The sequence below is a fragment of the Linepithema humile genome, chromosome 6, assembly GCF_040581485.1.
Source record: "Linepithema humile isolate Giens D197 chromosome 6, Lhum_UNIL_v1.0, whole genome shotgun sequence".
Taxonomy (NCBI): Eukaryota; Metazoa; Arthropoda; class Insecta; order Hymenoptera; family Formicidae; genus Linepithema; species Linepithema humile.
In genome coordinates, this window is record NC_090133.1 from 7,843,072 (window position 1) to 7,867,654 (window position 24,583).

At 28.2% G+C, this 24,583-nt stretch overlaps 3 protein-coding genes across 13 annotated transcripts in view; 1 reads left to right on the top strand and 2 right to left on the bottom strand.

Moving 5' to 3' along the window:
• The window catches only part of Zir (Zizimin-related), a 187,497-nt gene that overhangs the window by 115,409 nt on the left and 47,505 nt on the right, over positions 1-24,583 (top strand). The gene's annotated exons all lie outside the window — the stretch shown is intronic.
• Positions 35-7,674, bottom strand: LOC137000653 (aminopeptidase N-like). 7 transcript variants are annotated; one of them, XM_067357890.1, is made up of 12 exons: positions 7,459-7,674; positions 6,058-6,279; positions 5,081-5,521; positions 4,272-4,434; positions 3,962-4,118; positions 3,515-3,593; positions 2,653-3,047; positions 2,069-2,343; positions 1,770-1,966; positions 1,317-1,634; positions 481-550; positions 35-295 (listed from the first exon to the last, which is right to left on the bottom strand). In XM_067357890.1, the coding sequence occupies exons 2-12, from the start codon at positions 6,060-6,062 to the stop codon at positions 161-163; spliced, it is 2,235 nt and encodes a 744-aa protein (XP_067213991.1). In that variant the 5' UTR covers positions 6,063-6,279; positions 7,459-7,674; the 3' UTR covers positions 35-160. The 7 variants fall into 7 exon arrangements, with proteins under 7 accessions (XP_067213991.1, XP_067213986.1, XP_067213987.1 ...); XM_067357885.1 differs by having other exon boundaries at positions 5,796-6,279; positions 7,459-7,672; XM_067357886.1 differs by lacking the exon at positions 7,459-7,674 and adding an exon at positions 6,384-6,534 and having other exon boundaries at positions 5,796-6,279.
• Positions 7,851-24,412, bottom strand: LOC105678318 (aminopeptidase N-like). 3 transcript variants are annotated; one of them, XM_067357903.1, is made up of 12 exons: positions 23,598-24,412; positions 14,017-14,500; positions 13,304-13,744; positions 12,490-12,652; positions 12,181-12,337; positions 11,735-11,813; positions 10,823-11,217; positions 10,236-10,516; positions 9,943-10,133; positions 9,496-9,813; positions 8,613-8,682; positions 7,851-8,424 (listed from the first exon to the last, which is right to left on the bottom strand). In XM_067357903.1, exons 2-12 carry the CDS (start codon positions 14,475-14,477, stop codon positions 8,314-8,316), a joined length of 2,667 nt encoding a protein of 888 aa, XP_067214004.1. In that variant the 5' UTR covers positions 14,478-14,500; positions 23,598-24,412; the 3' UTR covers positions 7,851-8,313. The 3 variants fall into 3 exon arrangements, with proteins under 3 accessions (XP_067214004.1, XP_067214003.1, XP_067214005.1); XM_067357902.1 differs by lacking the exon at positions 23,598-24,412 and adding an exon at positions 15,844-16,151; XM_067357904.1 differs by lacking the exons at positions 7,851-8,424; positions 8,613-8,682; positions 23,598-24,412 and adding exons at positions 8,758-9,254; positions 15,844-16,147 and having other exon boundaries at positions 9,679-9,813.

Consider the following 24,583-nt stretch of genomic DNA (forward strand, 5'->3'; position numbering starts at 1 on the left):
TAATATAATAAAAATAATTAAGAAAACAATTAAATAATTCTAAATACTTGGTTATTATTTGATAAATATTACGAAAGAGGTTATAAGAATTATCAATACATAATTGTATGTGAAAAACAAATGATTTGTTGTTTTCCATTTATTCAAATGTTTCGCATATTTATGTCGCTTCACTTAGAGCGGAAGAAAAGTAATAGTTGTACTTTCGGGTTAGGTTTCCGTATTCCAATCTTCGTTTCCTTATTTTTAATTGAACAGCTGTAACTATCTGGTAATTCGATGCAAATTTAATGATCTAAAATGAATATTTTCAATATCAATAAATAGAAATTTCTAGCATTCAACAGTTTGACACAGCATAATTTACACTACACAGGGTAAATCTCAAATATGTCATATATGTGTCAAATATAAGTAGATATAAAATTTTATATTTAGATATCAAGAGATGAATGTGTTAATGTAAAATTCGAAATATACCTCTTCTATGTGATGTACAGCGTCTATATGCGTTATAATCACAATTAACGTTGCAATTATGTCATTTCTTCTACAAAAGCAAAGTAAAAAATGATAACCTTTATAAATGTAGCAAATATTAATGATTAATTATTATAATACATATGAATAATTAAGAAATATTTTATTACCATACATTTTAAGAAGTAAAATGGACAGACGTTAACTTATTGTTGCGTTGATTATCTTAAGGTTACAAATGTTCAAAGTCATCATCAGCATCAATGCATTGTTGATGTGTAACAGAACGACATACACACTGTATTTTTTCTAACGGAATGGAAACACAGGCATTTTTAATTTCGCGAGACAACATTACACCAGTTCTTAATGACCTGCTCTTGAATAAAGCGTGTTAATTTTAGCAGTATGTGCAATCACATTACCAAACTGATAAGAGAAATTTTCTTGATGTCACTTTTCTCGGAAGATGGATAAGTTGAAGAGGAAGTGTGAAATATCCATCCAACATCTCCCGACTTAACATCACTGGACTTTTATTTGAGCCTCTCTAAACAACACTCTATGCACTACAAAACCGGGAACACTGCGGGACCTGAAACACGAAATTGAAAATGCTTGTGCTGCGATTTCTTTGGAAACAATACAATGTGTATGTCGCTCAGTTATACATCATTGGTTGCCGCTGATGGTTGTCTTTTTCAACATTTGTAACCTTAGATAGCCAACACAACAACAAATAACATCTGTCCATTCTACTTGTTGAAATATATAACAATAAAATCTGTATACATTTTATTGGGACACCCTGTATTTTTAAAGAGAAATGTAAATACCTATTTGAACTGAAATTAATATGTTTCAAAATTTTAAAAAGACAAGAAATCACTTCTTTAATTCTTGCTTGTTTAGCAACAGTAAAAAGAAATGCATTAGCACGCCTAGTTGTCCATTTGCTATCATTCGGCTGAACATTCTTCAATAGTATTAACCTCAAAAAGGCGCAAATAAAATCATATTTTTCAGTACAAGTTAGATATTCTAAATAATTTTCATTAGACGTTGCTTTCCATTTTTGCCATATCGTGTACCAAATAGTGTAGTTTGCAGTTTTTAGTCCAGTACAGTATATCCATTTTTTCCCTGCCAAATTACTGCATCAAGAAAAATATTTTTTACTACAAATTTACTTGCATTTCGAAATTTTAATAACGAAATAATTTGAAATCAGCATAATGTACAATTGCAACAACATTCTTATTATATATTATGGCTGTAAAGCGTCTTACTTGTTTCCTGCAGAATTTTGAAACTCTTTGTTGAATTTCGAAGTAGCTACTTCTTGGCATTCATTGTCAGAACTACCGAGCATACATGCCCATTTTACAGCTTCTTGTCTCAAATATATAGTAAGAGTGTGATCTGTCGGTTTTTCAGTGTACCCTATTTTTGTAAGAAGTTGATTTATTCTGTCATTCACGTCTTTCTAAAAAATCGTTAAATTTATATTTAATACTATTAGTTTTATTTATATAATAAACAGTGTGTAAAATGTAACTCTTTTTTATCGAAATTTATCATTACGTACTGTTATTTCGTAACCATATTCAAGCGGATATAGGCAAGCAAAGGATTCGAAAACTTTAATCATAGGATACCATGTGACAAAATTAGCATCTTGTATTACGAAGCTCGTAAGATTCCAAAAGAAGTTGTAACTGAGTTCTTTTTGTAAAAAGAAATAAAACGCGTCATCGATGATTTTAGCACGATAAAGAATATGTATTTTTGTATAATTTTCGGAGTTTAAGTAGCGCAGAAGTTTTTGCCAGTTTTCTTCATCATAATGGACGCGATAATATCCTATAATACAGAGGAATAATTGTTTTTCTTACAGTTTTTTAATCGAGAATATATGAAAGAATACTTCCACACACAAATATTCTGTTTCTATTTAAATACTTTTAAAATTAGTTATTTTTGTATAAATAATTTTAAAGTATTTGTGTAAAATATGTTTATTACAAATTATTATTTGTATTATTGTTATTCTTCTTAAGTAAATAATTAAGTTTGAAAGTTTAAGTTGAGCCACAAATTTTGTAAAATTTTTAAGTAATTATAACTGGATATATTAAAACGACGCATACATTTTTATCGTTCTGTATTTACCAGTTTGTTGTATGTTGACTATAATACAATCGGTTGCATTATAGTTACTGTCCGCAAATTGTATATTTGCTATATTTGAGGTTATCCAAGACGAATGAACAGTCTTGTTAAAATTAGAAGACGATTGCGACATATATGTTACATGTATCCAAATTTTTGTCTTATTTTTAAGTGATAAATTTGGAGATTGAATGTAGCTTATTTCCCAACCTAAGAAGTGCTGCTTAGGAAAATGAGATTGTTTTACATTTAGAATAAAATAATATTTTTCGGTTATCCAATTGGTTATTATTTCTTTTAAATGAGAACTGAGCATATGTTTCGGGTCACTTTCATTGTGAATAGTTTGCATAGTGTTCCATAAATCATCTGGTGTCATGTTTAAATACATACGGCTAGAAAATTGAAAATTATTTAGAAGCATACATTGGAATATTTTTTTTATAGAAAATAAAAAATTATTAATGTGGTATATGTAAGGACATTTTTTCTTAGTCTACAGGTTAAATTCGTTTTGCTTGTATTATATTTATATTGAATTACATTTCTTTTTCAAATTGTCTACCAATAGATATTATTATTAGTTGCATCATGTTATTTTTAAAACTTTTTAAAACATCTGCTGATTTTTGATACTATGTTTTTGTAACTAATTTTTAATCTCGAAATCTATTAATGTAAGTAGAGTATTTATAATTAAAAAATAAGTAAGATTTTCTTGCAATTCTAAATATTAATTTTATAAATCATCAAAATTTATATCTTTGCTTTTTATTCAATAATAGAATTCAAATACGTCATTTTATGCAATGCTTAATTTTCCTACGCAAGTGCTATATTCTAATATGGTATTATCACTTACTGCTTGTCTATATGTGTTCGGATAGCACTCCAAAACTCATCAGGAATTATATGGTACAACATGCGCCATATTATGAATGCTGTGACAATTAAAATTATGTTTTGCTTAATAATGAAAATTTGTCAACAATTTTATGTAAGTAAATAACAGTTGTGTTTGTTTAAATTTAAATCTTCTTAAAGTTTTTTTCGTATTATTACTTAAATTGTGAGCCATTGTTATTAATTGTTTGTTACTAATTGTCAACATTTTTCGTTTATACTTATTTGAATTATATTCAACATATCAGTTGTATTTATTTAACATTTTATAATATAACGCAAATGAAACTTTTCTTAAATTTTTATGTAATATTTGCTAGTTTGTGTACAATTATAGCATTATTTTTTAATTATATTTACCTGTGTGGCAATATCTAGTTTTTTAGTCATATTTACTAGAACTTACATTTTATATGATTTGGCGGAGACCCTAGTGAATTGACTTGAGAAATGTTTGTGCTATTCAATGTTGGAGAGTATAGAGTAGAAGGAGTGTCGTAACGTAAAGAATCTTGCTGTGCTTGTACGACCTCTAAATCCATTATATGATCATTTTCGTACACCTGGAAAGTTCAATATGATCAAATTGATATTAAATTGAAAAGTGTATTCGGATCTGCAACATGCATTTGGCGCCGCCGATTGCTGCTATGAAACTTTTGCCTGTTTGCCGTAAAATACAATAATGCAGTATATGAATTTTATAGATACACAACCTGATTCAAGATATACACTCCGAAAAATGTAACAAAACTTTCTTTTGACCACAGTAACGCATCTTCACACCAAATAAATGCCAATTGACGCGCCATCATATGTGCAACTTCTCTCTTGCGTATAACGGGATGCAAGGTTTCATTATAAATGATATCTGCTTCTCTAAAATATATTTTCAATTAACAGACATACGTTGAATATTTTTACACATTGCATAGAAGACTATTATATTATTTAAACAAATTTGTCTTTTTATTTATATTAATTTTTAATAAAGGATACATTTAAATTAATCCATTTTACATAGAGATAACAAATATTCACTTACATAGTAGAAAACAGAATATATTCAATATAATAATATATAATAATATAATATAATAACATATAATAATATATTTAGGAGGAGATAAAGGAGTTTCGGCACATTTTTGCATAAATTATAACACAGCTAATAATGAGCTTACTATTCAAGTGAAACCTTTGATGTGTTCTCGCAATATTGATGCAGTAAAACAGATTTTGTAGCATTATATTTACAGCGTAAAACACGCACAGATATTGTATTTTGCATGCTTATAATAGTGAAATTTGTATTAATATCCGATTTGAAAGAATAATTGTTTTAATTTATCATTTAAAATAAAGGCTAAAGTTTATAAATTTTCCAGTGCGTAATGTAAGTGTCATTGTATAAATTTTGTTTGTTTCTTAAATAACATATTAACATGAAAACATATATATCTTCTAATTTTAAAATATTATTGACAATCTTATTTTTTATGTCGATTTTAATAAGTAGTATTACCTCAGTAATACGAGTCCCAATGTCACATCGTTATGGTTATAAGGATGCCGGAATGCAATAATATCCAGTTTTGATAATGTCTGCATATATTTTTGTTTAAAATAAGGCATAACCTTTTCAATAACATCTCTTGCATAATAAATTAGTTGTTGAGCACTTTGCCTGCACCATATGGTAACATTTGCAAGGTGACTAGAAACATTAGTAAATGTGGTTATTACAACCCTTATGTGTTGAAGAGACATTGATAATGATTCGTCAAAGTCAGTCCACATCATGCGATTGTTAGCTTTGTTTCGTACTCGTATAGGCATGTTCGATAAAACTGTATATTCTTCATCATGTTTGATGGCAATTTTAAATGTAGATTTGGTGGTTGACTCGTTCATGTACGGAAATAGTTGTGAGACGTCCATTATTACGATACCTGTTTTGTTCAACCTGTAATATTTCAATGCTATAGTTTAGATAAAGATATATTATTAATCATAATTAAGTGTTAAAACATTAAGGTTCAAAAATTATACAAATATTTTATAATTCGCTGTCTCGAGTGTGACAATTTGGAGTGTAGTTCTACATGATATGTCGACAAATTTTTTGCATAGTTTCTGGCATGTCAAGATAATGATGAGTACATTAAATATATTTTGTACAGAATAGTAACGTACATATATTTACGGTATAACGATATGTTTGAAATATTTTAACTCACATTTCACCTAATTTGTCTAGATGTACAGATTGGTATACATTGCTGTTTTCATATATTACACGCATATATGTAAAATTTAATGTGTATGTATCAGTCGATATGTTGCGATGCAATTGAATAGGAAGAATAGTATTATGGTTGGTGAGTACAGAAGATGGAATCACAATTTTTTTACTGTTAGTCAAGACTGCTTCAATTGTATGAACGGGTACGGTGTTTAGTTTTATTAAGTTCAGTACACGATTAGTGCGTATAACAATACCACATTGTCCGAGTAAAATATTGTCCTTGTATAGAAATCGTATTTCGACATTATAATGCAACGGTACTATTTCTGGCAAGTTGTTATAATTAACCGGATCGTCATATTCGATACAGTTAGCAGTAGGAAACGTGATAGTTATTGTAGCGATTAATATTAGTCCGCCATTTAATAATAATTTTCGGAATGCCATATTCATGTCAATTTGACTAGAATTTTGATCTGTAAGAAATATATTGTAGTTAGAAAAAGACAAACACATTTGCAACACCTTTAATTTTTATATATCAAATAAAATTATTGAGAGAAATTGCATTTATTTATACCAGCGCTCGGAATTAGTTGCACATTTCGGGCCGATTCCTGAGATGACGCCTCTTGTTCCCCCACTACCGCCAGGCCGCTGGCGGCCGAGGCGCCGATAGCTCTGGCTCAGGAGCGTTTTACATAAAAAATAGGCTGGGTTATTGAGGCACCTCTCAGAAAATAGTAATATTTAAAATAGTAATAGAAATATTTTAATAGATTTCCACTTAATAAATTTAAAAATAAAAAATTTATTTTTAATAACTTTAATAAATTTTTTAAAATTTTAATAAATAGGGAGAAGAACCCATTCCTAATCGGATAGTGCCGCTTCTAATGCTCGGCGGCGCTGGCCTTAGTGGCCTTGGCGCGCGCGGTAAGGAGAGGAAAGGAAGCGTATACCACGGAAATCGGCTGAAATGTTCAAACTAATTCCGAGCACTGGCTTAAATGAATGAGATAAACTAACAGTTTTTTTAATTGTTTTTTTTTAGCTGAACGTAATTATGTGAATGATCAATAATCCACTGACTAATGAGAACATAAATTTATTTATATTTTCTTTGATTCTTTGATGTGTTATCCCAAGAATGTTTTGAATCAAATGCAATTTGCAATGAACATAAGCAAATATTTTAATCATATATGTCGTAGCACGTATGTACTTCTTAGCAACTAAAACTGATGGGCTTTAAATAATTTTGTAAATAAGTTATACCGTTGTAAATAAGTTATACCGTAAACTTTTAAATAAGTTTGTTTTTTTTTTTGCGAATATGCTCAAACTATACAAAATATTGTCTCAAACTGTTTGAAATTCGAAAATATAGCCGATACATTTAGAAATATCGAACTAGTACATTCTTCATTAATTTATGATTGGTGTTAAAATAATTTTTCAACGAATACAGTTTATTATTAATTGTTGTGTATTTGGTCAGTCAATGTAAAGAAAGAGAGAACAAGTGTTAGGAGAAACATCATTAATATCGGTGACTCGGAAAAATATGTTTTCGAGAAAATAAACCTATATTTGTAATTTATATGTATTCTTCTATATTTTCGAAGCGAAATATTTTATAGTTGGTTACTCACCTATATATATTGATTAAAACACCAGAATTTACCACAATGAACAATTTTGTAAGAATAATACGCCTAACATCAAGTTGTGAATGTCAAGAGACATATAAACCTACATTCGCGATGTTACCGTATCGAAAAGTCATCTAATACTGCGGAAGATATTGGTCACCTTTAGTGAGATATAATGTACACATTATGCCGTGTAAACAGTATTTAAGAAAACACTCACTCTGTATGTCGCTACTTTCCGATAAACGAGAATAAAAGTTAAGAAATGTAAAATAAATTTACACATAAAGTACAAAAATTGAATTGCCACGCATTTGTGGTATAGTAGGTATAATATTTTTAAATAAAAACTATATTTTTTGTATACAATAGACTTAATTATTTATGAAATAAAATATTTAATTTACTTAATTTTTATGTCGATTAACATAGTAAATAGTAGTAATTTTTACAAAATGATGTAAATACAGCTTTGAGTATTACGAAATCAAACTCTGTTAGGAAAATGGACTATTTTGTTGTTAAATGTTCGTCCATGTCTGTACTTATTTGAATGATAATTGTTTTGATCAATAACGTAATCCTATAATAATATACATCAAAGAATGGAAAAATCTGCGTTATTCCAAATTTATAACATTGAAAATGACAATAATATTAAGATATTTAAATAATTAAGAAAAAAATTTTTAAATTTTAAATTCTCGAGTATTATTTGATAAATATTACGAAAGAAATTATAAGAATTATCGATATATAATTGTATGTGAACAACAAATGAATTGTTGTCTTCCATTTATTCAAATGTTTCGTTATTTATGTCGCTTCACTTACAATTAGAGTCTACCAGTAAGTCTAAAAGTAGTACCAGTAGTTATCGATAAAGCCTCTGTACTTCAATCTTCGTTTCCTTATTTTTCTTTTAACAGCTTTAGCTATTTGATAATTCGATGCGAATTTAATTATCTAAAACAATTATTATTTCAATAATATCAATAAATACAAATATCTAGTCGAAATTGCAGTCTGACAGAGCATAATTTTCACTGCACAGGGTAATTTTCGTCAAATATGTATCAAATATAAGTGGATATAAAACTTTATATTTAGATATCAAGAAATGAGTGTGTTAATGTAAAATTCGAATAGTATACCTCTTCTGTGTGATGTACACCGTTTGTATGCGTTATAATTACAATTAACGTTGCAATTATATCATTTCTTCTACAAAAGCGAAGCAAAAAATTATAAATTTTATAAATACAGCAAATATTAATGATTAATTATTATAACATATGAATAATTAAGAAATATTGCATAAATACAGAGATATACAGAATGTCCCAATAAAATGTGTACACATTTTATTACCATACATTTTAAGAAGTAAAATGGGTAGACGTTGTCTTATCGATGTGCTGATTACCTTCAAGTTACAAATGTTCAAAGTGATCATCAGCATCAATGCATTATTGATGTGTAACAGAGCGACATACACGCTGTATTTTTTCTAGCGGAATGGCAACACAGGCATTTTCAATTCCACGAGACAACGTTATACCAGCTCTTAATAACCTGTTCTTGAATGAAGAGTGTTATTTTTAGCAGTATGTGCAACCACATTACCAAACCGATAAGAAAAATTTTCTTGATGTCATTTTCCCCGGAAGATGGATAAGTTGAAGAGGAAGTGCGAAATATCCATCCAACATCTTCTGACTTAACACCACTGGACTTTTACTTGAGCCACTCTAAACAACACTCTATGCACTACAAAATCGGGAACACTGCGGGACCTGAAACACGAAATTGAAAATGCTTGTGCTGCGATTTCTTTGGAAACAATACAGTGTGTATGTCGCTCAGTTATACATCATTGGTGGCCACTGATGGTGGTCATTTTCAACATTTGTAACTTTAAGTAACCAACACAACAACAGATAATATCTATCTATTTTACTTGTTGATTTATGTGACAATAAAATCTGTTTACATTTTATTGGGACATCCTGTATTTTTAAAAAGAAATGTTAATACCTATTTGAACTAAAACTAATATCTTTCAAAATTTTCATAAGACAAAAATTCACTTGTTTTGTTTTTGCATGTTTGGCAACAGTAAAAAGAAATGCATTAGCACGCCTAGTTGCCCATTTGCTATCATTCGGCTGAACATTCTCCAATAGGATTAACCCCAAAAAGGCGCAAATAATATCATACTTTTCAGTACAAGTTAGATATTCTAAATAATTTTCATCAGACGTTGCCTTCCATTTCTGCCACATTGTGTACCAAATAGTGTAGTTTGCAGTTCTTAAACCATTACAGTATATCCATTTCTTCCTTATCAAATTACTGCATCAAGAAAAATATTTTTTACTACAAATTCGCTTGCATTTCGAAATTTTAATGATGAAATAGTTCAAAACCAGCATAAATGCAACAACATTCTGATTAGATATTATGGCTGTAAAGCGGGTTTACCTGTTTTCTACAGAATTTTGAAGCTCCTTGTTGAATTTCGAAGTAGCTACTTCTTGGCACTCAGGAACATTGAGTATACATGCCCATTTTACAGCTTCTTCTCTCAAATATATAGTAAGAGTGTGATCTGTCGGTTTTTCAGTGTATCCAATTTTTCTAAGAAGTTCATTTATTCTGTTTTTCATGTTTTCCTAAAAAATTGTTAAATTTAAATTTAATACTTTTAGTTTTATTTATTTAATAAACAGTGAGTAATATGTAACTTTTTTTCGTGGAAATCTAAAATTACGTACCCTTATTGTAAACCCATAACCATATTCGAGCGGATATAGGCAAGCAAAGAATTCGAAAACTTTAATCATAGGATACCATGTGACAAAATTTGCGTCTTGTATTACGAACCTCGTAAGATTCCAAAACAAATCGTAACTGAGTTCTTTTTTTAAAAAGAAATAAAACGCGTCATCGATGATTTTAGCACGATAAAGAATATGCATTTTCGAATAATTTTCAGAGTTTAAGTAGCGCAGAAGTTTTTGCCAGTTTTCTACATCATAATGGACGCGATAATATCCTATAATACAGAGGAATAATTGTTTTTACAGTTTTTTAATCGAGAATTTATTAAGGAATACTTCCACACACAAATATTCTGTTTGTATTTAAATATTTTTGAAATTAATTATTCTTGTATAAATTATTTTGAAGTATTTGTGTAAAACATATTTATTACAAATTATTATTTGTATTATTGTTATTCTTCTTAAATAACTAATTAAGTTTGAAAGTTTAAGTTGAGCCACAAATTTTGTAAAATTTTTAAGTAATTATAACTGGATATATTAAGACGACGCATACATTTTTATCGTTCTGTATTTACCAGTTTGTTGTATGTTGACTAAAATCCAATCGGTTGCATTATAGTTACTGTCTGCAAATTGTATATTTGATATATTCGGAGTTATCCAAGACGAATGAACAGTCTTGTTAAAATTAATAGACGGTTGCAACGTATATGTTACATGTATCCATATTTCTGTCTTATTCCTAAGTGATAGATTTCGAGATTGAATGTAGCTTATTTCCCAACCTACGAAGTGCTGCTTAGGAAAATGAGTTTGTTTCACACTTAGAATAAAATAATATTTTTTGGTTATCCAATTGGTTATTATTTCTTTTAAATGAGCACTGAGCATATGTTTCGGGTCACTTTCATTGTGAATAGTTTGCATAGTGTTCCATAAATCATCTGGTGTCGTGTTTAAATACATACGGCTAGAAAATTTAAAATTATTTAGAAGCATACATTGAAATAATTTTTTTATAGAAAATAAAAAATTACTATGTAATTTATGCGAACATTAATTTATATACATATTATTATTATATATATAATGTGGTATATGTAAGGAAATTTGTTTTCAGTCTACAGGTTAATCTCGTTTTGCCTGTGTTATATTTATATTGAATTACATTTCTTTTCCAAATTGTCCACTAATAGATATTATTATTAGTTGCATTATGTTATTTTTAAAACTTTTCAAAGCACCTGCTGATTTTCGATATTATGTTTCTGTAACTAATTTTGAATCTCGAAGTTTATGAATGTAAGTAGAGTATTTATAATTAAAAAAGAAGTAAGATTTTTTTGCAATTTTAAATATTAATTTTATAAATTATCAAAGCTTATATCTCTGCTCTTTATTCAATAATAGAATTCAAATATTTTATTTTATGCAATGCCCAATTTTCCTATGCAAGTGCTATATTCTAATATGGTATTATCACTTACCACTTGTCTATATGTGTACGGATAGCACTCCAAAACCCAGCAGGAATGATATGGTACAACATGCGCCATATTATGAATGCTGTGACAATTAAAATTATGTTTTGCTTAATAATGAAAATTTGTCAACAATTTTATGTAAGTGAATAACAATTGTGTTTGTTTAAATGTAAATCTTCTTAAATTTTTTTCGTATTATTACTTAAGTTGTAAGCCATTGTTAATAATTATTTGTGACTAATTGTCAATATTTTTCGTTCATACTTATTTGAATTATATTCAACATATCGGTTGTATTTATTTAACATTTTATAATATAACGTAAATGAAACTTTTCTCAAATTTTTATGTTATGTTTGTAAAATTGCGTTTAATTATAGCATTATTTTTCTGTTACATTTATTTGTGTGGCAATATTTAGTTTTTTAGACACATTTACTAGAACTTACATTTCATATGATTTGGCGGAGACCTTAGTGAATTGACTTGAGAAATGTTTGTGTTATTCAATGTTGGAGAGTATATAGTAAGAGGAGTGTCGTAACGTAAAGAATCTTGCTGCGCTTGTACGACCTTTAAATCCATTATATGATCATCTTTGTACACCTGGAAAGTTCAATATGATCAAATAATATTAAATTGAAAAGTGTATTCGGATCTGCAACATGCATTTAGCGCCGTCGATTGCTGCTATAAAACTTTTGCCTGATTGCCGTAAAATGCAATAATGCAGTATATGAATTTTATAGATATACAACCTGATTCAAGATATACGCTCCGAAAAATGTAACAAAACCTTCTTTTGACCACAGTAACGCATCTTCACACCAAATAAATGCCAATTGACGCGCCATCGTATGTGCAACTTCTCTCTTGCGTGTAACGGGATGCAAGATTTCATTATAAATGATATTTGCTTCACTAAAATATATTTTCAAATAACAGACATACGTTGAATGTTTTTACACATTGCATAGAAGACTATTATATTATTTAAACAAATTTGTCTTTTTATTTATATTTATTTTTAATAAAGGATACATTACAATTTATCCATTCTACAAAGAGTTAACAAATATTCATTTACATAGTAGCAAACAGAATATATTTGATAAAACAAATATATAATAGTATAATATAATAACATATAATAATATATTTAAAAAAAGATAAAGGAGTTTCGGCACATTTTTACATAAATTATAATACAGCTAATAATGAGCTTACTATCCAATAGAAATTTTTCATGTGTTCTCTCAATATCAATGACGCAGTAAAACAAATTTTGTAGCATTTGCTTTATTTTTACAGCATAAAACACGCACAGATATTTTGCATGCTTATATTAGTGACATTTGAATTTATATCTGATTTGAAAGAAAAATTGTTTCAATTTTTGATTTAAAATAAAGTTTGAAGTTTATAAATTTTCCAGTGCGTAATGTAAGTGTCATTGTATAAATTTTGTTTATTTTTTAATTAACATATTACTATGAAAATATATATATCTTCCAATTTTAAAATATTATTGACAATTTTATTTTTTATGTCGATTTTAATAAGTAGTATTACCTCAGCAAAACGAGTCCCAATGTCACATCGTTATGGTCGTAAGGATGCCGGAATGCAATAATATCCAATTTTGATAATGTCAGCAAGTATTTTTGTCTAAAATAAGGCATAACCTTTTCAATAACATCTCTTGCATAATAAATTAGTTGTTGAGCACTTTGTCTGCACCATATGGTAACATTTGCATGGTGACTAGAAACATTAGTAAATGTGGTTATTACAACTTTTATGTGTTGAAGAGACAATGATAATGATTCGTCAAAGTCAGTCCACATCATGCGATTGTTAGCTTTGTTTCGTGCTCGTATAGGCATGTTCGATAAAATTGTATATTCTTCATCATGTTTGATTGCAATTTTAAATGTAGATTTGGTGGTTGACTCGTTCATGTACGGAAATAGTTGTGAGACGTTCATTATTACGATACCTGTTTTGTTCAACCTGTAATATTTCAATGCTATAGTTTAGATAAAGATATATTATTAATCATAATTGAGTTAAAACATTAAGGTTCAAAAATTATACAAATATTTTATAATTCGCTGTCTCGAGTGTGACAATTTGGAGTGTAGTTCTACATGATATGTCGACAAATTTTTTGCATAGTTTCTGACATGTCAAGATAATGATAAGTACATTAAAAATATTTTGTACAGAATAGTAACGTACATATATTTACGGTATAACAATATGTTTGAAATATTTTAACTCACATTTCACCTAATTTGTCTAGATGTACAGATTGGTATACACTGCTGTTTTCATATATTACACGCATATATGTAAAATTTAATGTGTATGTATCAGTCGATATGTTACGATGCAATTGAATAGGAAGAATAGTGTCATAGTTGGTGAGTACAGAAGATGGAATCACAATTTTTTTACTGTTAGTCAAGACTGCTTCAATCGTATGAACGGGTACGGTGTTTAGTTTTATTAAGTTCAGTACACGGTTAGTGCGTATAACAATACCACATTGTCCGAGTAAAATATTATCCTTGAATAGAAATCGTATTTCGACATTATAATGCAACGGTACTATTTCTGGTAAGTTGTTATTATTAACCGGATCGTCATATTCGATACAGTTAGCAGTAGGAAGCGTGATAGTTATTGTAGCGATTAATATTAGTCCGCCATTTAATAATGATTTTCGGAATGCCATATTCATGTCAATTTGACTAGAATTTTGATCTGTAAGAAATATATTGTAGTTAGAAAAAGACAAACACATTTGCAACACCTTTAATTTTTATATATCAAATAAAATTATTGAGAGAAATTGCATTTATTTATACCAGCGCTCGGAATTAGTTGCACATTTCGAACCGATTCCTGAGATGACGCCTCTTGTTCCCCCACTACCGCCAGGCCGCTGGCGGCCGAGGCGCCGATAGCTCTGGCTCAGGAGCGTTTTACATAAAAAATAGGCTGGGTTATTGAGGCACCTTTCAGAAAATAGTAATATTTTCTTTGCTACATAAATAATGTTTATTTTATTAATACATAATATATATATATTTAATTATTAATGAAAATAAATATTATTTATGTAGTGATGCAAATGTTACGATTTCTCGAGAGATGTCTAAACAATCCAGCCTATTTCTAATATAAAACGCTCCTGAGCTATCGGCGGCTTGGCTGCCAGCGGCCGGGCGGTAGTGGGGGAACGGAAGACGTCGTCTCGGGAATTGGCCCAAAATGTGCAACTAATTCCGAGCGCTGAAATTTATACCATATAAACTTTTATAAGAAATATTAAATAGAAACATAAATAATTTCTGAATAATTTAAAAAAAGATGTGATTTCGAATATAAGACAATATACAGAATTGTATAATATACATAAGGCAACATTTCAAACATTTTCTTAATCATACAATTCAAAAATATGAAGTACAGAAAATTAAATAATTTTCAAACATAATTATAACGCAATTTTTATCTTTTTTAGAAACAAAATATGTTTTTCGAACAACTAAGTTTTACGCGCAATACATTTGCTTAAATGAATGAGATAAACTAACAGTTTTTTTAATTGTTTTTTTTTAGCTGAACGTAATTATGTGAATGATCAATAATCCACTGACTAATGAGAACATAAATTTATTTATATTTTCTTTGATTCTTTGATGTGTTATCCCAAGAATGTACTTCTTAGCAACTAAAACTGATAGGTTTTAAATAATTTTGTAGTTTGTTTTTTCTCAGGAATATACACAAACTATGCAAAATATTATCTCAAATTGTTTGAAATTCGAAAATATAGCCAATAATTTTAGAAATATCGAACTAGTACATTCTTAATCAATTTATAATAGATGTTAAAACAATTTTTCGCCGAATACAGTTTATTGTTAATTGTTGTGAATTTGGTCATGCAATGTAAAGAAAGAGAGAACAAGTGTTAGGAGAAACATCATTAATATCGGTGACTCGGAAAAATGTGTTTTCGAGAAAATAAATCCATATTTGTAATTTATATGTATTCTTCTATATTTTCGAAGCGAAATATTTTATTGTTGGTTACTCACTTATATATATTGATTAAAACACCAAAATTTTCCACAATGAACAATTTTGTAAGAATAATACGCCTAACATCGAACTGTGAATGTCAAGAGATATATAAACCTACATTCGCGATGTTACCGTATCGAAAAGTCATCTAATACTGCGGAAGATATTGGTCACCTTTAGTGAGATATAATGTACACATTATGCCGTGTAAACAGTTTGTTAAGATATTACTCGCTCTCAGCATGACATTACTTGTCGATAAATGAAATAAAAAGTTAAGAAAGTAAAATAAATCTACACATAAAGTACAAAAATTGAATTGCCACGCATTTGTGATATAGTAGGTATAATATTTTTAAATAAAAACTATATTTTTTGTGTACAATAGACTTAATTATTTATGAAATAAAATATTTAATTTACTTAATTTTTATGTCGATTAACATAGTAAAAAGTAGTAATTTTTACAAAATGATGTAAATACAGCTTAGAGTATTACGAAATCAAACTCTGTTAGGAAAATGGACTATTTTGTTGTTAAATGTTCGTCGATGTCTGTTCTTATTTGAATGATAATTGTTTTGATCAATAACGTAATCCAATATCATTATACATCAAAGAATGAAAAAATATCTGCGTTATTCCAAATTTATAATATTAAAAATGACAATAATATTAAGATAATTAAATAATTAAGAAAAAAATTTTTTAATTTGAAATGCTCGGGTATTATTAGACAAATATTACGAAAGAGATTATAAGAATTATCAATACATAATGTATGTTGTTTGTGAACAACAAATGAATTGTTCTCTTCCATTTATTGAAATGCTTCGCTATTTATATCGCTTCAGTTAGGGTCTAAAAAAAGTAGTACCAGTAGTTTCTGGCAAGGACTCCGTATTCCAATCTTCGTTTCCTTATTTTTCCTTCAACAGCTTTAGCTAGTTGATAATTCGATGCGAATTTAATTATCTAAACAATTATTATTTCAATAATATCAATAAAAATAAATCCCTAGTTCAATTTGCAGTTTGACAGAGCATAATTTACACTGCACAGGGTAATTCTCGTCAAATATGTTATATATGTAACAAATATAAGTGGCTATAAAACTTTATATTTAGATATCAAAAGTGTGTTAGTGTAAAATTCGGAAAATATACCTTTTCTGTGTCAGAAGTAGGGTCTATATTCGTTATAATTACAATTATCGTTGCAATTATGTCATTTCTTCTACAAAAGCGAAGCAAAAAATGATAAACTTTATAAATGTAGCAAATATTAATGATTGATTATTATAATATGAATAATTAAGAAATATTGCAAATAAATACAGAGATATACAGGTTGTCCAAATAAAATGTATACACATTTTCCGGAAGATGGATAAGTTGAAGAGGAAGTGCGAAATATCTATCCAACATCTCCCGACTTAACACCACTGGACTTTTACTTGGGTTACTCTAAACAATACTCTATGCACTACAAAACCGAAAACACTGCAGGACCTGAAACACAAAATTGAAATTGCTTGTGCTTTAGTTTCACTGAAAACGATACAATGTGTATGTCGCTCAGTTATACATCATTGGTTGCCGCTGATGGTGATCATTTTCAACATTTGCAACTTTAGATAGCCAACACAACAACAAATAACATCTGTCCTATCTACTTGTTGAAATATATGACAATAAAATTTGTATACATTTTATTGGGACACCCTGTATTTTTAAAGAGAAATGTTAATACCTATTTGAACTGAAACTAATATTTTTCAAAATTTCAATAAGACAAGAAATCACTTCTTTAATTTTTGCATGTTTAGCAACAGTAAAAAGAAATGCATCAGCACGCCTAGCTGTCCATTTGCTATCATTCGGCTGAGCATCCTCCAATGGTATTAACCCCAAAAAGGCGCAAATAATATCATACTTTTCAGTACAAGTTAGATATTTTAAATAATTTTCATTAAACGTTGCTCTCCATTTCTGCCATATCGTGTACCAAATAGTGTAGTTTGCAGTTCTTAGACCATTACAGTATATCCATTTTTTTCCTGTCAAATTACTGCATCAAGAAAAATATTTTTTATTAGAAATTTGCTTGCACTTCGAAATTTTAATAACGAAATAATTTGAAATCAGCATAATGTACAAATGCAACAACATTCTTATTACATATTATGGTTATAAAGCGTCTTACCTGTTTTCTGCAGAATTTTGAAGCTCTTTGTTGAATTCCGAAGTAGCTACTTCTTGGCACTCAGAAATACCGAGCATACATGCCCATTTTACGGCTTCTTGTCTCAAATATATAATAAGAGTGTGATCTGTCGGTTTTTCAGTGTATCCTATTTTTGTAAGAAGTTGATTTATTCTGCTTTTCATGTCTTTCTAAAAAATCGTTAAATTTAAATTTAATACTATTAGTTTTATTTATTTCATAAACAGTGTGTAAAATCTAACTCTTTTTCATCGAAATCTATCATTACGTACCGTTGTTTCGTAACCATATTCAAGCGGATATAGGCAAGCGAAGGATTCGTAAACTTTAATCATAGGATACCACGTGACAAAATTCGCGTCTCGTATTACGAAGCTCGTAAGATTCCAAAAGAAGTTGTAACTGAGTTCTCTTTGTAAAACGAAATAAAACGCGTCATCGATGATTTTAGCACGATTAAGAATATGTATTTTTGTATATAATTTTCAGAGTTTAAGTAGCGCAGAAGTTTTTGCCAGCTTTGTACATCATAATGGACGCGATAATATCCTATAATACAGAGGAATGATTGTTTTTATTAGAGTTTTTAATCGAGAATTTATTAAGGAATACTTCCTCACACAAATGTTTTGTTTGTATTTAAATATTTTCAAAATTATTTATTTTTATATAAATTATTTTAAAGTATTTGTATAAAACATGTTTATTACAAATTATTATTTGTATTATTGTTATTCTTCTTAAGTATGTATATAAGTTTGAAAGTTTAAGTTGAGCAACAAATTTTGTAAAATTTTTAAGTAATTATAACTGGATGTATTAAGACGACGCATACATTTTTATCGTTCTGTATTTACCAGTTTGTTGTATGTTGACTAAAATCCAATCGGTTGCATTATGGTTACTGTCTGCAAATTGTATATTTGATATATTCGGAGTTATCCAAGACGAATGAACAGTCTTGTTAAAATTAAAAGACGATTGCAACATATATGTTACATGTATCCAAACTTCTGTCTTATTCCTAAGTGATAAATTTCCAGATTGAATGTAGCTTATCTTACAACCTAAGAAGTGCTGCTTAGGAAAATGAGATTGTTTTACATTTAGAATAAAATAATATTTTTCGGTTATCCAATTGGTTATTATTTCTTTTAAATGTGAACTGAGCATATGTTTCGGGTCACTTTCATTGTGAATAGTTTGCATAATGTTCCATAAATCATCTGGTGTCTTGTTTAAATACATACGGCTAGAAAATTGAAAATTATTTAGAAGCATACATTGGAATAATTTTTTTATAGAAAATAAAAAATTACTATGTAATTTATGCGATTAATTTATATACGTAATATTAAATATATATATATAATGTGTTATATGTAAGGAAATTTTTTCTCAGCCTACAAGTTAAACTCGTTTTGCCTACTGTTATATTTATATGGAATTACATTTTTTTTCAAATTGTCTACCAATAGACATTATTATTAGTTGCATCATGTTATTTTTAAAACTTTTCAAAGCATCTGCTGATTTTCGATACTATGTTTTTGTAACTAATTTTCAATCTCGAAATCTAATAATGTAAGTAGAGTATTTATAATTAAAAAATAAGTAAGATTTTTTTTGCAATTCTAAATATTAATTTTATAAATTATCAAAGCTTATATCTCTGCTCTTTATTCAATAATAGAATTCGAATACGTTATTTTATGCAATGCTTATTTTCCTGTGCAAGTGCTATATTCTAATATGGTATTATCACTCACCGCCTTTCTATATATGTACGGATAGCACTCCAAAACACATCACGAACGACATAGTACAACATTCGCCATATTATAAATGCTGTGAGAATTAAAATTGTTTTGCTTAATAAGGAAAATTTGTCATCATTCTATCAACAATTTTATATAGGTGAAAAACAGTTGTGTTTGCCCAAATTTATATTTAAAAAAATTTTTTTTGTATTATTATTTAAGTTGTGAACCATTGTTAATAATTGTTTGTTACTAATTGTCAATACTTTTTGTTTATAGTTATTTAAATTATATTCAACATTTTAGTGGTATTTACCTAATCTTTTTATAACATAACGTAAATGAAACTTTTCTCAAATTTTTATGTTATATTTGTAAAATTGCGTTTAATTATAACATCATTTTTCTGTTACACTTATTTGTGTGGCAATATTTAGTTCTTTAGTCATACTTACTGGGACTTACATTTCATATGATTTGGCGGAGACTCTAGTGAATTGACTTGAGAAATGTTTGTGTTATTCAATGTTAGAGAGTATATAATAGAAGGAACGTCGTAACGTAAAGAATCTTGCTGTGCTTGTACGACCATTAAATCCATTACATGATCATTTTTGTACACCTAGAAAGTTTAATATGATGAAATTAATATTTAATTTGAAAGTGTATTCGAATAAGCAACTTGCATTTAGCCGCCGATCGCTGCTGTAAAGCTTTTGCTTGTTTGCCGTAAAATGCAATAATGCAGTATATGAATTTTATAGATACACAACCTGATTCAAGATATACGCTCCGAAAAATGTAACAAAACCTTCTTTTGACCACAGTAACGCATCTCCACACCAAATACGTGCCAATTGACGCGCTATCATGTGTGCAACTTCTCTCTTGCGTATAACGGGATACAAGGTTTCATTATAAATGATATCTGCTTCTCTAAAATATATTTTCAAGTAACAGACATACGTTGAATATTTTTACACATTGCATAGAAGACTATTATATTATTTAAACAAATTTGTCTTTTTATTTGTATTTATTTTTAATAAAGGATACATTACAATTTATCCATTCTACAAAGAGTTAACAAATATTCACTTACATAGTAGCAAACAGAATATATTTGATAAAACAAATATATAATAGTATAATATAATAACATATAATAATATATTTAAAAAAAGATAAAGGAGTTTCGGCACATTTTTACATAAATTATAATACAGCTAATAATGAGCTTACTATTCAATAGAAACTTTTCATGTGTTCTCTCAATATCAATGATGCAGTAAAACAGATTTTGTAGCATTTGCTTTATTTTTACAGCGTAAAACACGCACAGATATTTTGCATGCTTATATTAGTGAAATTTGAATTTATATCTGATTTGAAAGAAAAATTGTTTTAATTTTTGATTTAAAATAAAGGTTGAAGTTTATAAGTTTTCCAGTGCGTAATGTACGTGTCAATGTATAAATTTTGTTTATCTCTTAATTATCACATTAACATGAAAATATAGATATATATATCTTCTAATTTTAAAATAATATTGACAGTCTTATTTTTTATGTCGATTTTAATAAGTAGTATTACCTTAGCAAAACGAGTCCCAATGTCACATCGTTATGGTCGTAAGGATGCCGGAATGCAATAATATCCAATTTTGATAATGTCAGCAGGTATTTTTGTCTAAAATAAGGCATAACCTTTTCAATAACATCTCTTGCATAATGAATTAGTTGTTGAGCACTTTGTCTGCACCATATGGTAACATTTGCAAGGTGACTAGAAACATTATTAAATGTAGTTATCACAACTCTTATATGTTGAAGAAACATTGATACTGATTTGTCAAAGTCAGTCCACATCATGCGATTGTTAGCTTTGTTTCGTGCTCGTATAGGCATGTTTGATAAAACTGTATATTCTGCATCATGTTTGATGGCAATTTTGAATGTGGAATTGGTGGTTGACTCATTCATGTGCGGAAATAGTTGTGAGGCGTTCATTACCGCGACACCTGTTTTGTTCAACCTGTAATATTTCAATGCTGTAGTTTAGATAAAGATATACTATTAATCATAATTGTGTTAAAAACATTAAGGTTCAAAAATTATAAAAATATTTTATAATTCGTTGTTGAGAGAGTGACAATTTGGAGTATAGTTCTATGTGATATTTCGACAAATTTTTTGCGTAGTTTTTGGCATGTCAAGATAACGATGAGTACATTAAAAATATTTTGTACAGAATAGTAACGTACATATAATTACGGTATAACGATATGTTTGAAATATTTTAACTCACATTTCACCTAATTTGTCTAGATGTACAGATTGGTATACATTGCTGTCTTCATATATTGCACGCATATATGTAAAATTTAATGTGTATGTATCAGGATTTATTTTACGATGCAATTTAATAGGAAGAATAGTGTCATAGTTGGTGAGTACAGAAGATGGAATCACAATTTTTTTACTATTTGTCAAGACTGCTTCAATCGTATGAACGGGTACGGTGTTTAGTTTTATTAAGTTCAATACACGGTTAGTGCGTATAACAATACCACATTGTCCGAGTAAAATATTGTCCTTGAATAGAAATCGTATTTCGACATTATAATGCAACGGTACTATTTCTGGCAAGTTGTTATAATTAACCGGATCGTCATATTCGATACAGTTAGCAGCAGGAAGAGTAATAGTTATGGTAGCGATTAACATTAGTCTGCCATTTAATAATAATTTTTGGAATGTCATATTCATGTAAATTTGACTGGAATTTTGATCTGTAAGAAAAATATTGTAGTTAGAAAAAGACAAACACATTTGCAACACCCTTAATTTTTATATAGCAAATAAAATTATTGAGAGAAATTGCATTTATGTATACCATATAAACTTTTATAAGGAATATTAAATAGAAACATAAATATTTCTGAATAATTTAAAAAACATGTGATTTCGAATATAAGACAAGATACAGAATTGTCTAAAATACAAATGGCACATTTCAAACATTTTCTTAATCATACAATTCGATAATATAAAATATATAAAATTAAATAATTTTCACACATAATTATAACGCAATTTTTATTTTTTTTTAAAACAAAATATGTTTTTCGAACAACTAGGCTTCACGCGCAGTACATTTGCTTAAATGAATAAGATGTACTCACAGTTTTTATAATTGTATTTTTTTTAAGCTTAAGGTAATTATGTGAATGATCAATAATCTACTGACTGATGAGAACATAAATTTATTTACATTTTTTTTAATGTGTTATTTCAAGAATGTTTCAAATGCAGTTCAATTAAATGCAGTTTACAGTGAACATAAACAAATATTTTAATCATATATGTTGTACCAAGTATCTACTTTTTAGCAATAGAAACAAATGGGTTTTAAATAATTTTGTAGTTTGTGTTTTTTCGGGAATATGCTCAAACTATGCAAAATATTATCTGAAATGGTTTAAAATTCGAAAATATTACTGATAATTTTAGAAATATCGAACTAGTACATTTTTAATTAATTTATCGTAATTGTTAAAATAATTTTTCAACGAAAACATTTAGTCGTTAATTCTTGGTATCGTTAGTCGTTAATCGTATTTTGTCATGCAATGTAAAAAAAGGGGGAACAAATGTTAGGTGAAACATCATTAATGTCGGTGACTCAGAAAAATATGTTTTCGAGAAAATAAACCCATATTTGTAATTTATATGTATTCTTCTATATTTTCGAAGCGAAATATTTTATTGTTGGTTACTTACCTATATATATTGATTAAAACACCAGAATTTACCACAATGAACAATTTTGTAAGAATAATACGCCTAACATCGAACTGTGAATGTCAAGAGATATATAAACCTACATTCGCGATGTTACCGTATCGAAAAGTCATTTAATACTGCGGAAGATATTGGTCATTTTCAGTCAGATATAATGTACACATTATGCCGTGTAAACAGTATTTAAGAAAACACTCACTCTGTATGTCGCTACTTTCCAATAAACGAGAATAAAAGTTAAGAAATGTAAAATAAATCTACACATAAAGTACAAAAATTGAATTGCCATGCATTTGTGGTATAGTAGGTATAATATTTTTAAATAAAAACTATATTTTTTGTATACAATGGAATTAATTATTTATGAAATAAAATATTTAATTTATTAAATTTTTATGTCGATTAACATAGTACAATGTTAATTTTTACAATAAGATGTAAATAAAGCTTTGAGTATTACGAAATCAAATTCTGTTAGAAAAATGAGTTATTTCGTTGTTAAACGTTCGTCCATGCCTGTGCTTTTTTGAATGATAATTGTTTCGGTCAATAACGTAATCCTATATCATTATACATCAAAGAATGGAAAAATCTGAGTTATTCAATATTTATAGTATTAGAAATAACAATAATATTAATATAATAAAAATAATTAAGAAAACAATTAAATAATTCTAAATACTTGGTTATTATTTGATAAATATTACGAAAGAGGTTATAAGAATTATCAGTACATAATTGTATGTGAAAAACAAATGATTTGTTGTTTTCCATTTATTCAAATGTTTCGCATATTTATGTCGCTTCACTTAGAGCGGAAGAAAAGTAATAGTTGTACTTTCGGGTTAGGTTTCCGTATTCCAATCTTCGTTTCCTTATTTTTAATTGAACAGCTGTAACTATCTGGTAATTCGATGCAAATTTAATGATCTAAAATGAATATTTTCAATATCAATAAATAGAAA

Coding starts and splice junctions, on each gene's coding strand:
- LOC137000653 (XM_067357885.1), bottom strand. CDS start 6,256: ATGAATATGGCATTCCGAAAATTATTATTAAATGGCGGACTAATATTA. Junction 5,522..5,795: donor CTAGACAAATTAGGTGAAAT/GTGAGTTAAAAT, acceptor GAAATATTACAG/GTTGAACAAAACAGGTATCG. Junction 296..480: donor CTGTACATCACATAGAAGAG/GTATATTTCGAA, acceptor TATTCATTTTAG/ATCATTAAATTTGCATCGAA.
- LOC105678318 (XM_067357903.1), bottom strand. CDS start 14,477: ATGAATATGGCATTCCGAAAATCATTATTAAATGGCGGACTAATATTA. Junction 11,218..11,734: donor CGTACACATATAGACAAGTG/GTAAGTGATAAT, acceptor TAAATTTTCTAG/CCGTATGTATTTAAACACGA. Junction 9,814..9,942: donor CAAAATTCTGTAGAAAACAG/GTAAACCCGCTT, acceptor TTCTTGATGCAG/TAATTTGATAAGGAAGAAAT.